Raw genomic sequence first — 13,709 nt, 5'->3', positions numbered from 1 at the left:
GGGTCTGAGAAGCAAAAATAGATTCATTTCTGCTCTTTTTTTTAACCTCTCTTCAACACTCTCAGAGTTGAAAATACTGGGTGTGACCAACAGCTAACACCACTACCTGCCAGTGAGCTACCACATCATGTGGGAGACCAGGGTTCAATTCGACACCCGATCTGGGTGTCTGTGCTGTGCTACACCAGCAAGTTCCTGGGCAAGACTCCTAACACTACATTGGTCCACCTCTGTAACATGAGTAAACTTGTAATGTCCTCAGATGAACACATGGCTTTAAGACATGGGCCCAAAGAGAAGACTTGCTACAATGGGAAGCATAGCATTTCTCAGTTAGTGAGGACAGTTATTAAAGATAGTGCTTATCTTGGGCTGTCTGTTGATTTAAGGATGTTTGGACATGTCTTGCCACATGTGAAATAAAGTGGAAAATAAATAAGGGGCAAAAAGTGTTGATTCGAACCTAACCTACTTTCATTTAACACCAAAACAACCGAATAAACCGCTCCCACACATCGCTGTGGCCTTGGCTATTCTGGGTGGCCTTTTTGAGCTCAGCTCTCCTAAGAAAATATTCAAGGATGGAAGAGCATTGTTTCATCAGGGATGGCGGCACGCAGACACACACACACACACACACAAACAATGAGACACACAAACTTGGTCTCATTCTCTCACACCCACCCAAAAACACACACATCCAGAGATAAATTCTCTCTTCTTCTTTTTTTTTTAGGCACACACACATACACACTTCCACACAATGGAAAATAACTTTGAAAGTGCATTGTCTGCTCAGGGTCACTGCGAAACAGATACAGGAAGAGAGGGGTCTCACAACAGACACACACACACACACACACACGTAGGCTACCATATATAGCTGTCATATTTTTCCTTCCAGCATACATGCAACTGACAAACAGTGCTTCAAGATGTGACTGACGAACAGCATTTCAAGACACACACACTTGGACAACCATTAGTAGTATTAATTTTACTGAACGTTTATTTTATAAAACTAGTTACATTTAGAACAAGTTTAGTAAATAACTGATGGACTATATTAAGTCCTTACTTTATAAACTGTACAATCAAGAAGCCAACCATGAAACGAAGGAAAAACAAGAGGCAAAGGAAAGGCCATCAGAGAGCCCTTTCTGCTGCTTGGAATCGAAAGACGTTGGCCGAACTTCAATTTAAAACCATACAAAAGATACATACAGAAAAGCACTACATTTGCTCACTTGATTGTCTTGCAATGCAGTTGCTATTTCCTGTCTGGAAGAAAGTGGGCGTGGTCATACCAAGGACGTGGGCGTGGTCTCACTGTGTGGCTAGATTTGCTCTGTGGTCTGTGTAAACAGTGATTACATTTCCAAAGCTCTCTTAACAAGAATCAAAACTAACACTCACAGCTTATCGGCACCAACACAATAAATTACATTAATTCCTTAAGAAAGGAAGGGTGGTGGGGGGGGGGATAAATGAATAAAGGGCTTCGGCTAAGGCACAATGGTGAACTTGACTATGCCATATTGTATGTGTGTAATACACTGTGATCTGAGGGTGAAATCTGTTACTGTAGACAGAGGAAGCCATATAGATTTTACTATTTATGTACCTGATTAAATAATGATAAATAAATGCCCAGTGATGCTGACTGACAGTATCTGAAGGAGAGTTGTGAAGGGTAGTGCCTGCTCTGTAAAACACGGGCAATGGAAATTGCCTCAGAGGAAGAACGCGAGATTAAGAGATGTTTAGTCACCTCTCAGTGTAATCGGCAAAGCGCCAACCTATCATAAGCAGAACTTTATTTTTGAGATAAAGCCCACTTGTCATATTGCTTCTTCTGTACACTGAAGACAGTGGTGTAGATAATTTACTGGATGGAATTGTCTACAAGTATAATATACATTTAATCAACACAATTATACACTTCAGTTTACATCGGAACTGTGCTGACATCACTTTTATTGTAGTAAATTCAGGAAACTACTTCTGTTCAATATAAAAAGGCTGAATCTGCTATTCCAGGTGGGGCGTTCATAAGCTTATGGTCACAGTAAAGACAGGCCATTAAAGTCATAAGGAGTTACAGGTGGTCTTCGTTAAACAGGAGGAGCGCTGTAACGGACCTCAGCGCTAAACTTGTCGTCTCTCTTGGGGAGCGGAGGCTTCTTCAGAATGTCCCTCTTCAGGATCATCTCCTCGTTGGCATACACAGGTGCCTCTGCATCGTCCGAATGGTAGCCTGACTGGTAGCCACTTGTTTGATTGGATGATTCAGAGGCTAGAGATTCCTTACTCTTACATCGCAGGAGGGGGCTGAGGGAGGAGGTCCAATAACAAGGATTTGATTGATGGCAACAGTTTTCCATTATATATAGAACAAGAAATATTACTACTAGACCTTAACAAAGCTCCTTTTACTAAGCTTGGTATTAACATACCCAAAATCAGTGTAAAATGTAACTGAAGAAATTATGCCAGTCATGCCCCTGATTATTTTTAAGAGCTATTATTCAGTGACTACTGCTGAGACTAATTCAGAGACTGCAATGATGCTAATATGTAATTCATGTCCTTTTGAGGACAAGAATTTGAGGTATGGACTCACATACAGGCCTTTAGGGTTTAAAAGGTTAAAACCCACTTGCCTCAAACTGTTGAACTGCATTGAGTTGTCAAGTAATCTCAAGCAAATTTGCTGATGTGGTTTCTATCTACAAATTGGCTTAAAAATATAGACTTCCTACTGTGACAGAAACCACATCATACATCATGTGGTTTCTGATACTCACTGAAGTGTGTGTGTGATGTCTGTGCAGGTGTGCAGTTTGCACAATGCTGACTGATGCTGTATTAGCTTCCATTTTTTATTCCATTTATTCCATTATAAGCTACATTAGATGTATAGCTCCAGTCCAAAACTAAAGAAGGTGGGTAATAACACAGCCTTCTCTGTGGCAGACTGGGGCTTTGATTCCCCAGCTGGGCAAACCCACCACACAATACCAATAATAGTCCTTGGGCAAGACTTATAACACTACAGGCTTCTGTGTAAAATTACTCTGGATAAGAGCATCAGCCAAATGCTTTGAATGTTAATGTAAAAAACTACTATTTTAAACAACGGTATCTATAGAACATCTCACCTAAATGCTGTTCTTTGGACTTGGTGGTTCAAAGCTTTCATCTGTTCACGTGACAAACCCACACCACAGTCCATCTGCCCATCCTATGAGTGAGGAAACAGTAAATGTAGAATCATTTAAAAATGTGCTTGGAAAGCTTTAATAATGGCTTCATAATGGTGCCAAATGGTTTTAGAGATTCATTAATCACCATCACAGCGCTTCGTTCTAGAGGAATGTCCTCAAATATCTGATGATTGCACAGTTCAAGCTGCTGACCATATCTGTGAGAAAGGAGACACAAAAACTGAGCAAAAACTGTAGGAACTCCAGAGAAGACGACATTAACCTACAAGATCAGGTTTGGGATTGTGCTGAGAAAAGTCTGATGACACATATATGCTACTAACCCCAGTGGTGGAGCATTGTCATAGTTGAGCTGGTTCCCTAAGCAGTCAGCTTGAGCTGCTCGTTTATATGACGTCACTCTGAGGTGGCTGATTCCTGACCCCCCCTCCACCGTCAGCGGGATGTAATCCTTACCATCCTACAGCACAAAAACACACTCAGTTCACATCCTGCACACACCCAAACACCCATACGGATTGTTATTAAACATGTGATGGGCCAGCTTCATCACACCCTCCGATCTCTGCACTACGGCATGCAAAATGTGCTGCATGTTATGTAAATCCTGTGCATAATTCATTGATAATTTTTTATGCTGTATTTTTACATGTAAACATATGTAGCATATTCCCTTATGCATTTTAGTAATTGCATAACGCTCCGCCTGTTTGGAGGAAACTGAAAATCTGCAGAGCAGAGCATGCAGAGCAATTGACTGTGATTAAAGGAGCAGAACTGATTGTTAAAATACAGCAACAAATGAACAATAAAAAAACAACAATTAATAAATAATTAAATAACATTATTTACATGATACCAAATGTAACAGGCAATTTGAGTGTTTTGCAAACTTCAGGGATGCTCTGTGTGTACGACTTCTGAATGAATTCGTTTAATTCATAACAGAGCCCCAGAATGACCTCTCTTCTGTCATTCAGGTGGATTCTTTTGGCGTGACGGTGTGGTTTGAAAAGTGCAACAGTGCTATGTCACAATAAACACTATTCCCCAATAAGCACACACATCAACTGAGAGAAACATGATGGGGTGTTACCAGGCAAGTAGAAGATCATATATGCTTTTCTCTCTCTCTCTCTTTCTCTCTCTCTCTCTCTTTCTTTCTCTCTCTCTCTCTCTCTCTCTCTCGCTCTCTTTCTCTCTCTCTCTCTCTCTCTCTCTCTCTCTCTCTCTCTCTCTCTCTCTCTCACACTCACACATACAGAATACATATCTCACCTGTTGAGCGCTGGCCTGTAGTAGATTACCCAGATGTTCCACTAGCTCTGTGAAAGTGGGCCTGTCTTTGGGCCGATCCAGCCAGCAGTCCAGCATTGTCTGATAGCTGAAACAACATGGATTGTAACCGAACAGCTCAGTTGAAAAACGCATTAAAATCTATTTTTTAAACAAATTTTCTTCCCCAAATTTTGATTTAGCCAATGACCCACCCAATCATTACTGCTCTTTACTATCACATTAGTACTATCACAAGTAATGCTCCCAACACTGGGAGGGTGAGAACTGACACATGCCTCCTCCAACACATGCCTCCAGCAACCAGCCACCAAAGAGAGCAAGGCCAATTGTGCTCCCTCAGGCTCTGGCTGCTGACGGTGGGCAGCAAAATCTTTTTTTTTCAGTGTATAAATGTGTCTTTATTTCAAATATTATTAACATTTATTTACAGCACTTATGTTATATATTTCACACTTTGCCTGGCTCGAAACTGGCTACTTATACAAATTCAGGAAAGGTATAGTTACATCTCAGGGGTAGCGTAATCAGGTGGTCTCATCCTGGTGCCCTCCTTCAGCCTCCTGCAGAATGATTCGTCGATGTTCACTCCAGGATAAGGAGACGCACCTACATCCAAACACAGGTAAATTCAGACGGCTATTAGCTTGTGGTCTTTGTGAATTTAGTTTAGGTTTTACACTGAAATAAAAGCAATTCTCTGGACTGTCTTACTGACACTTAAATGTGTATATGTGTATGGAAGTACTGAGGTTTATTTATGTGTGAAAAATTGAATCATATCAATTCCATGTAAATTCCATCCCTATGTTTTCTGGGTGGACAGCATGTAGGTTTGACTGATTGCAAGGTAAATAATGAAGTAATAGAGTAGAGCTCCCTCACCCAGGGAAAATATCTCCCAGAGCAGCACTCCAAAGGACCACACATCACTCTGGGTGGTGTACACGCGGTCGAAAATGGTCTCCGGAGCCATCCACTTCAGAGGGAGACGAGCCTGAGAGAAAGCGAGAGTCAAGTGCCAGTGTTATGAAGTCAATTCCATACCAGAAAGGGATATGTTATTTAGGAAGGTGCTGTCAGTGCATGTGCTCACATCTCCTTTGCGGACGTAGTCTGGATCTTTATACACATCTCTGGCCAGGCCGAAGTCACAGATCTTCACAATGTTATTCTCAGAAAGGAGAATGTTCCTGGCTGCCAAATCCCGATGAATACACTGGCATGGACCGAGCAAAGTTTTAGTGATAGTCTTACACACACACTGAATTCAGTGCCTTTCAGAGCAGGTTTTCCATGCTCACAAATTCTGCAGTCTGTCTCTGGGTGTTTTCTGGGAGATTTACCTTTCGTGAGGAGAGGAACTCCATGCCCTTGGCCACCTGGAAGCTGTAGCTGATGAGGTCCTCCATTGTCAGGTGATCCCAGTCTGAACTCTCTGTGCAACAGAGATTGATTCATACAGTCTCAGTAAATACACTACGGGCAGACAGCAGGCATACAGTTCAGATCAGTTTGCTAACCTTTAACCTGTTTTATATTGCTAGTACCTTGCTCATCCAGTGTGGGGTTTAAGACACAATCCCCTCTCAGTCCGGAGCACACAGCCGTGCCAGTGCAGATGTCTAGTCGGGTGCTAGTGCCCAAACCCAGATCCCCTTCGTTCAGATCCTCCTCCAATGCTGCATTGTCCTGCACCAACCGTGGCCTGCGTCTCTGAAATGCCACAAATTGAACATATAATTAATAACAAAGCCACCTAATCTAACTTGTGGTTTCCTGAAGCGAGGGCACAACCACAAGAAGAACACAAGATGAGGTACTCTCTGTTTAACTAGGACTATTTGGAATAACAGGCTAAACTAGTAATGTGGAGCTGAAAACAAGGAGTTACGAGTACACTTGGTTGATTATTATGTGAGAATGCAAGCTCATTCAAAACGCTTTTGGATCAATTAGTGCTTGTCATTGTTGTTTTTTTTAAATCATAGAAACAATAGAACACCTGAAATGTGACTTATATTCCTATATAATATATCTCTAATCAATCTATCACTAAGTCAACTGCACATTACCTACAGGCCTTTACTGTGAAGCCTTAAGTCGTATGAACAGGGAGTGCAGTTGCTTGGCAGACGCCCAAGTTCTTACATAAGAGCTTGAGATGACTCTTAACCACATCAGAGTGATTTAAAGTGTGGTTAGGCATTAACCTGAGATCAATGGGACCACATCACAGACGAAATGCTCTTTTACTGGCTTGTGAAGAGGCACAGTTTGTTTACCTTAAAGGGGCTGTACTCTCCTCGCTTGCTCTTCAGATAGCTGGAGAGGTTACCGTGCTTACAGTATTCCACTATGACCATCAGTGGACCTGAGGGAGGGAGTCAGAAAGAAAGAGATTAGGAGAGAAAGAGTGGGAGATGAGGACGAGGGAATTGTTACTGTGCTTGTCTTGTACTAGTGCTGCCCACTTGCCCACTTTTTCTAGGTATAATATGTGCATACTGAAGATCCAAGTCTTAGAAGTGAATTGTCGATTGGCATTGAGAGCCATCTAATAGATCTTTGCTGTAATAAAGTTGACCCACCCCCTGGTTTGGTGCAGGCACCCAGCAGGTTGACAACATTGAGATGGTGACCAATATGGATTAGAATCTTCAGTTCAGACATCAAGGCACGGTACTCGCTGGTGGTAGCACCCTCTAGATGAGAGAAAATATCAGACAACATGCAGATGTTATCCTGTTAGCCTCGCAATAAATTATTGACGACTAACATGAGTTTAATAATCCAACATAGATAGAATTTACACATATACATCTTCACATTGGCTAGTTTGTACATAATGACAAATAACAAACAAATGAAGAATAAATAAAAGTTCAGCTTCAGTTATAATGTACTTATTTATTTACTATGCAGAGAAATATGAATGTTGCTACTTCTAATTAAACTGTAGTAGGGTCTTTGTAGCATTATGAAAATTATGAAAAAGTGCAACCTAACTAGTCCCCACTACATTTTAATCATTCTTAGTCATGCAGTGTCCCTTTAGAACATAAAAGAGTGAAAAGAAGATCCGTACCCTTAAGCATCTTCACTGCTACTGTAGTGCAGGTGGTGGCCTTCTCAATACCGAACGCTGCCGCCTCCACAACCTGCCCAAACGCACCTCTGCCCAGCGGCTCCCCTGCACACAAAGTCATTTCAGGTTTCAGTGTCACTCGTTATGAGTGAGTAAATGCTTGGTGACAATGTAAAGATTTTACAAAATATTGTATGTTAGTTTAGCCTCTTAAATGTCTGGAAACCGCTGGTGGCAGTTTAGTTAGTTTGCATTGCTTTGCATGTAGTCAGGGAGCAAAAGAGGTTAAACCCATGATCTGGAGAATTATCTTTTTAGTTACTAATATTAAGACATTCGGTTTAACCCTTTTTAAAGAGTATAACTGACATATTTTTGAGCTTTTGATACCTTCACTACATAATTGTCTTAAAAAATAACAAAATAATTAATTTTACTAAATAATAAATGAATACATAATATGACATTAACTCAGAGTGTAAGGGGTCAGATCATTTACTTCAAATATATTTTAGATAAAACTACGAGCTATGAGCAATACTTTCTGGATGTATCAAATATAATACATAATAAAAGTCATATACGCATGTTTTATCACATTTGTGGGATGGTCCAGGTTTTAAAGGGTTAAGTATACTGTACAATATAAACATGCTACATTGGAAGCTGCAGCTCCAGTTATGAGGCTAAAGCTCACCTAGTTTGAGTCGTTCTCGGGGGAACTCCCACTTGCTGGCGTCATAGGTGAGTCTCTCACAGTGCTCATCCATAGGCATGTCTTCTGAGTCCAGAATGATTGACAGGTAGCCTGTCTTCAGTTCCCCATCAGCGGGCTGAGAAAGAGAGTAAACAAAAAAGAGAAAGAGAGAGATTGTAATGTTAACAACCAGCTCATATGGACATAAGGTACCATGGTGTACCACACTGCTTTTTCCATTCACTGCAAAACATGTGTGACCTGAGATGATGCTATCATCTCTAGAATTGATACACATGGTATGGACGTGTGGATGACTGTGGGCACATCCACACAAACTCTCTGCCCTGTGCAAGCTCCAATGGGTCACCCTTAGTCCATCATTAATGAACCACCAGCTAACAAACCCAGCACCACCCTGGGTTTCCACACACACAGAGAGTCTGCAGTTTTGTTGGGGCACAGGGCGGGGGCTACATGACCCAGAGAAGTTGAATGAGGGTGACGCTTCCAAGATCACACAAAAGACAAAGGGAACGCAGGCCTGAGCAGTCACTTCAGATCAGATCAGTCAGAGCGGGTCAAAGAGAGTGAATGTGTGTGTGAGAGACAGAGGAGAGGGAGAGAAAAAGAGTGTTACCCGTTTCCTGTTGCGTATGACAAAGACAATGAGAAGCCAGAAGAACATGGCGATGACCACAGCACCGATCGGCACAATGAGCTCCACGTTCATCTTCTCCTCTGCACCTGATTTATACACAAACCAACGACACACATAAATTGACCTGCATTAAAAACAAGCGTTTTATCTAAATATTCTACATATACAAAGTCATATCAGAATTTTATGAGCACCCCTGGAACTTGGCCCACTACATCAGCTCCACTTACCATACATGAGCACTGTTTAGGTCTATAATTACAGACTTTAGCCCATCTGTTTAGGTCCGGTGGGTTATTCTCAGCACTGCAGTGACACTGATGTGGTGATAGCATGTGGTGGTAGCATAGACACTCGTACCTAGGTTGTCCACCTCATAGAAGTAAAGTCAGAGACAGACGCTCATCTGTTGCTGCACAGTTTGTGTTTGGCAGTCTCTAGTCCTTCATCAGTGGTCACAGGAAGCTGCCTGGGGGACTAATCACAGGCCAGCAGTGATGCTGAGGTGTCCAAAAACTCCAAAGGCACTGCTGCTTCTGATCCACTCGTACCAGCGCAACACACACTAACCACCATGTCAGTCGGTATCACTGCGGTGCTGAGAATGACCCATCACCCAAATACTACCTGCTCTGTGGTGGTCAGTCCTATGGCGACCTGAGCATTAAAAACAGGGTGAAAGGAGGCTAACACAGTACGCAGAGAAACAGATGGACTACAACCTGTAATTACAGAACTACAAAGTGCTCATATTTGGTTAGTGGAGTTGACATAGTGGACCGAGTTCATCCCAAACCGGGGGTGGTCATAATATTCTGTACATCACCTCAAAGATAACAATAACTGCTCAAAGTAAGTACACATTTTAGTAACGTGGAAATAATATCCACATTTCAACGCATGTGACACAGACTGACAGCTTATCATACAAGATTAGCTCACACCCACAACCGAATGATTAATGATGAATGAAAGAGATATCGTGTTTAAAATAAACTAACGTCTAGCCTGTACTGGTAATCACAGTGGTTTCAGTTTTCAATAAATATTATGCATGTATCAGTGACTTACAAAGCAGGATAAATGTGCTTTTGATTTACTCTGACAAATATTTCTACTGGACTGAAATTTGAGGAATGCGTGTCGTTGGGTTGTTTTGGCAAACACAGGCACGGCTTGCCAGGAGAGACCAAGTTTACAGGAAATACTTGTTGCTGGTGGGGGGATTTATGCCGGCTGCGACTCCGTGAGGAATTCAAGTTGTGTGCTGACCTGATATTTTATCTAATCACAATAAGCAATCGCAGTCTCCAGCACAGCGAGCCAAAGACAACCTGTGGGAACTGAGTCACCCGCTCAGAACAGTAGGTGAAAATTAGCCCAACTATTCAATCCGATCTTGGCCTCGCTGATGCTCAGAAAATATTCCCAGAAGCTAAGAGGCCAAAGACATTACACTACCTGAGCTGGCTGTAAGTGAACTCTGTAAATCAGTTCACTTCTGCACATTGTTCTGTATCCCTTTCTGCCCTTACCTTCATGTTCTCAGTCTTAATTTGTTGACACATTCAGTTATTTCAGTAGTTTGTGTTGGTATATAATGAACTTTTGAACTTCTAAATTGTTCAGTATGTTAAAATGAATAAATAAAAGCATTTAATCTTTAACCCCTTTTGCAGTAAAGGTGGTCCCACCTGTGAGTTCAGCTTTGAACATGATGCAACAATCAGCTTTTATTAGGACCAATGATTAGCCTTTCCACAACGTACAGTGCATCCCTAAAATGCAGGAATTTTCCATGGCACCGCAAGTTTTGCAGAACATTACAGAAGACTTGAATGGACTATTCAGAACTTACTTTCAAAAGAGTCTTGTCTTTTCATTAACCCCTTAAAGCCATGGTCCGACGGTGGGCAGGAAGTGTTATTACAAACTTCTATTACCAGAGAATAGCCCCAAAAGTTTATACAGCAGTCTCTGTAATTACTAAGTTATACACCATAGTGTGTAATAAGCCTATTCATTGCTATCTTACATCCTGCCAATATTTTCACGCCTTCCGCCTGCGTCATTTAAATGGCCAAAGACAGACCAAAGTTGATGGCTCACCTAAGAGAAGGTTATGGGGTTATACATTTGATATCTGTCTCTAATCCAAACTTTTTAAATATGTGATTACAATATTTGGAGCTTACATACATTCATATTCATCAGCTGATCAAGCAATTAAAGGTTGGCTTAATTTTAGCTATATATGTTATTCACCATAATACACAGTTATTACACTGAACTGACTTCATCTACCTCAGCGAATGAATTATGCCTGCATTTAAAAAAAATAATATATAGAACTCCTGCTTTAATAAATGCATAAAAGGGGTTAAATGATTTCAGTACAGTTTTACTCGCTCTCTCTTTCTGTTTCTCTGTGAGAACAAGACCCCTTGTTAGCAGGCCTCGTTAGCGGGTCTAACTGGCGCCCGACATTCACCTCGGCTGTGACGAAGACAAACGACAGTGATGAGAGACAAGTCACGTACACTCAGCCTGTGCCTCTGTTAGCACCTCTGCTAATCCTGTTTATTTGTGTATCTCCCTGTGCTTGCTCTCTCTCTCTCTCTCTCTCTCTCTCTCTAGAGAGGGGGTGGGTGCCTCTGCTCCTTCTTACAGCTCTGGGACTTTGTACCTTTTTTTTTTTAGTGTTCCCAAAAGGATGTGCGTTAACACAGGCCCCTTCCTGGCTGACTAAAAAGAAAGCTATTTTTACCACAGGACTTTAATTAAAACAACTCCCTCTCCTCAGACAGGGGAGGCACAAGGCACAAAGAGCTGCCCTTAAGTCCTGAGCAAGGTTCTTTTACAATCAGGCCTCTAATATGACAGACAGAACTGCTGTGAGGTTACGCTACATGTACCTCTTACAGAAAAAAAGTGTACCTCTAGTTCACAGACTCACATAGCAAACTACTACTCGTCATTAGTGGCATTTCCTGTCCGTCATACGATGGCATTTCCTACCGCTGTCAGGTAGTGCTTGATACACAGAAGGTCCTAAAGCAGGAAACCGTTTCGTAACTTTATGAAAAGCAAGATATGGTAAAATAACTTATTCATACTTACACATACACGCTAAAATAAAACTGTCTTTTGCAATGCATACAATATATGTTACCTAAATAATTAAATGTAACTATATAATTACACACAATTGCATACTTATTTAGAATTAAATTACATTTACAGTCAGTTTACATTCTGTACTGACAGGTTTGAGGTTCTTTTAAGGTATTCTTTACATTGTATTTAAACATTGAACATTAAACATTAAACATATTTATCTCATGATGAATGGATGCTCAGATTTTACTTTTTACACTGACTTCCAATGAAAGTTAAGAAGGGCTTTTGCTTCTCTTGTAAAAGAGATAGAGATTTGCATTTGGGGTTGGTTTTTGCATGACACTGAGTCTCTATGTTTTGATGAAATACATTTTACAAACTATGCTCCACACCTTCCAAACACAATTGTGTTATTTAGAAGAATTTACAACCTTGAAAAAAATACTCTGCTTATTTTAGTCCCTTGTGAGATCTTTTGTTTTGTGGGTTGGGGTGGAGGCTGAGACTGAGAGGCGGCTTCTTTCAGCATGATAGAAAATGTGGTAACACCAGAGAAACTGCTTAAAACTGAGAAAATAAACACATTAAACATGCTACCATGCTTACTTTCTTTCTATGTAGCTCTTTTTTTATATAATTCACATGATTACAGTCCATGCATTTGCCTGTGCTATCTGAGAACTATTCTTCTTCATCTTTTTTTTACTTTTATTGGGGTTTTTTTCTTTATTGGTCACATTTATAATACTCATCATTATGAGCTTTGTGCTAAAGTTGGAACTCTTTGTGTGTTTTTTATTTCTACTTGTTTGTCTTTCAGACTTTTTTAAAATTTCAGATGTATATAATTTATCATTTAATTTAAATATAAACATTTAGTTTCCACTTATTTTACTATTTGTGCTTGTTTTACTTGATTTGTCATTTTTATTTGATTGACATTCCCTATATTATTCACGTTTTCCACTCTGCTATTCTAAAAATGGGGATTCAGTACTAAATAAAGGTTGAATTGAACTGAAGTGGTAACTTGTAACGTTTTAAAGTTACAGTAAAGCTCTGGACAGACATGCTCAGATATTCTTCAGCATGTTCCAAAACAGAGCAACCAATAAGCATATGCCTGTTGCCAAAGAGCTCTTCAAAACCTGCATCAATTTCCTGGAGACAGTTTTGTATGGCAGCACCACACCAGCAACAAACACTCAAGCGAAGCGGTGTCATTCAGTCACTTACCACTCATATTTGGTTCTCCAAGAACCAATCAAAATATGAACCACTCTTTTCCAACACCTATTCATCACTCAGAAAAAAAAATCTCAAGTTCCTCACCCTCCACTGTGAGCTTGGCCTGGGCATAGTCACAGCCTTGTTTGTTGCAGGCTGTGCATGTGTACAGACCGCTGTCCTCTTTCTTCACTCTCTGGATGGTCAAAACACGATTTGAATGGGTCAGAATGACACCTGCCAAAACACACAAACCGAATGGAGGCAAGTGTTAACAACCCGCCGCAGTTATGGCAACTTGGTGTTAGTAATGGTCTGTGAATATCAGAGAAAAAGGACTGCCATTAAAAACATCTTTTCTAACAGCTGGTCTAGTGAATTAAATTTAATCAA

General features: G+C 40.8%; 1 protein-coding gene across 1 annotated transcript in view; it reads right to left on the bottom strand.

Annotated features, from left to right (window-relative positions):
• Positions 1-991: 991 nt before the first annotated feature.
• The window catches only part of kdr (kinase insert domain receptor (a type III receptor tyrosine kinase)), a 29,505-nt gene continuing 16,787 nt past the window's right edge, over positions 992-13,709 (bottom strand). Inside the window, exons 15-30 of the mRNA XM_072682661.1 lie at positions 13,422-13,553; positions 8,949-9,055; positions 8,309-8,444; positions 7,612-7,716; positions 7,115-7,228; positions 6,809-6,897; positions 6,074-6,239; positions 5,870-5,961; positions 5,620-5,742; positions 5,409-5,520; positions 5,033-5,132; positions 4,506-4,611; positions 3,551-3,687; positions 3,352-3,424; positions 3,162-3,244; positions 992-2,331 (exon numbers count right to left, since the gene is read on the bottom strand). Coding sequence (XP_072538762.1) covers positions 2,115-2,331; positions 3,162-3,244; positions 3,352-3,424; positions 3,551-3,687; positions 4,506-4,611; positions 5,033-5,132; positions 5,409-5,520; positions 5,620-5,742; positions 5,870-5,961; positions 6,074-6,239; positions 6,809-6,897; positions 7,115-7,228; positions 7,612-7,716; positions 8,309-8,444; positions 8,949-9,055; positions 13,422-13,553 — 1,892 coding nt within the window. The 3' untranslated portion in view covers positions 992-2,114. The remainder of the gene's footprint in view (positions 2,332-3,161; positions 3,245-3,351; positions 3,425-3,550; positions 3,688-4,505; positions 4,612-5,032; positions 5,133-5,408; positions 5,521-5,619; positions 5,743-5,869; positions 5,962-6,073; positions 6,240-6,808; positions 6,898-7,114; positions 7,229-7,611; positions 7,717-8,308; positions 8,445-8,948; positions 9,056-13,421; positions 13,554-13,709) is intronic.

The sequence above is a fragment of the Salminus brasiliensis genome, chromosome 1 (genome assembly GCF_030463535.1).
Source record: "Salminus brasiliensis chromosome 1, fSalBra1.hap2, whole genome shotgun sequence".
Classification (NCBI taxonomy): domain Eukaryota; kingdom Metazoa; phylum Chordata; class Actinopteri; order Characiformes; family Bryconidae; genus Salminus; species Salminus brasiliensis.
This window is presented reverse-complemented; position numbering and strand designations above follow the sequence as displayed.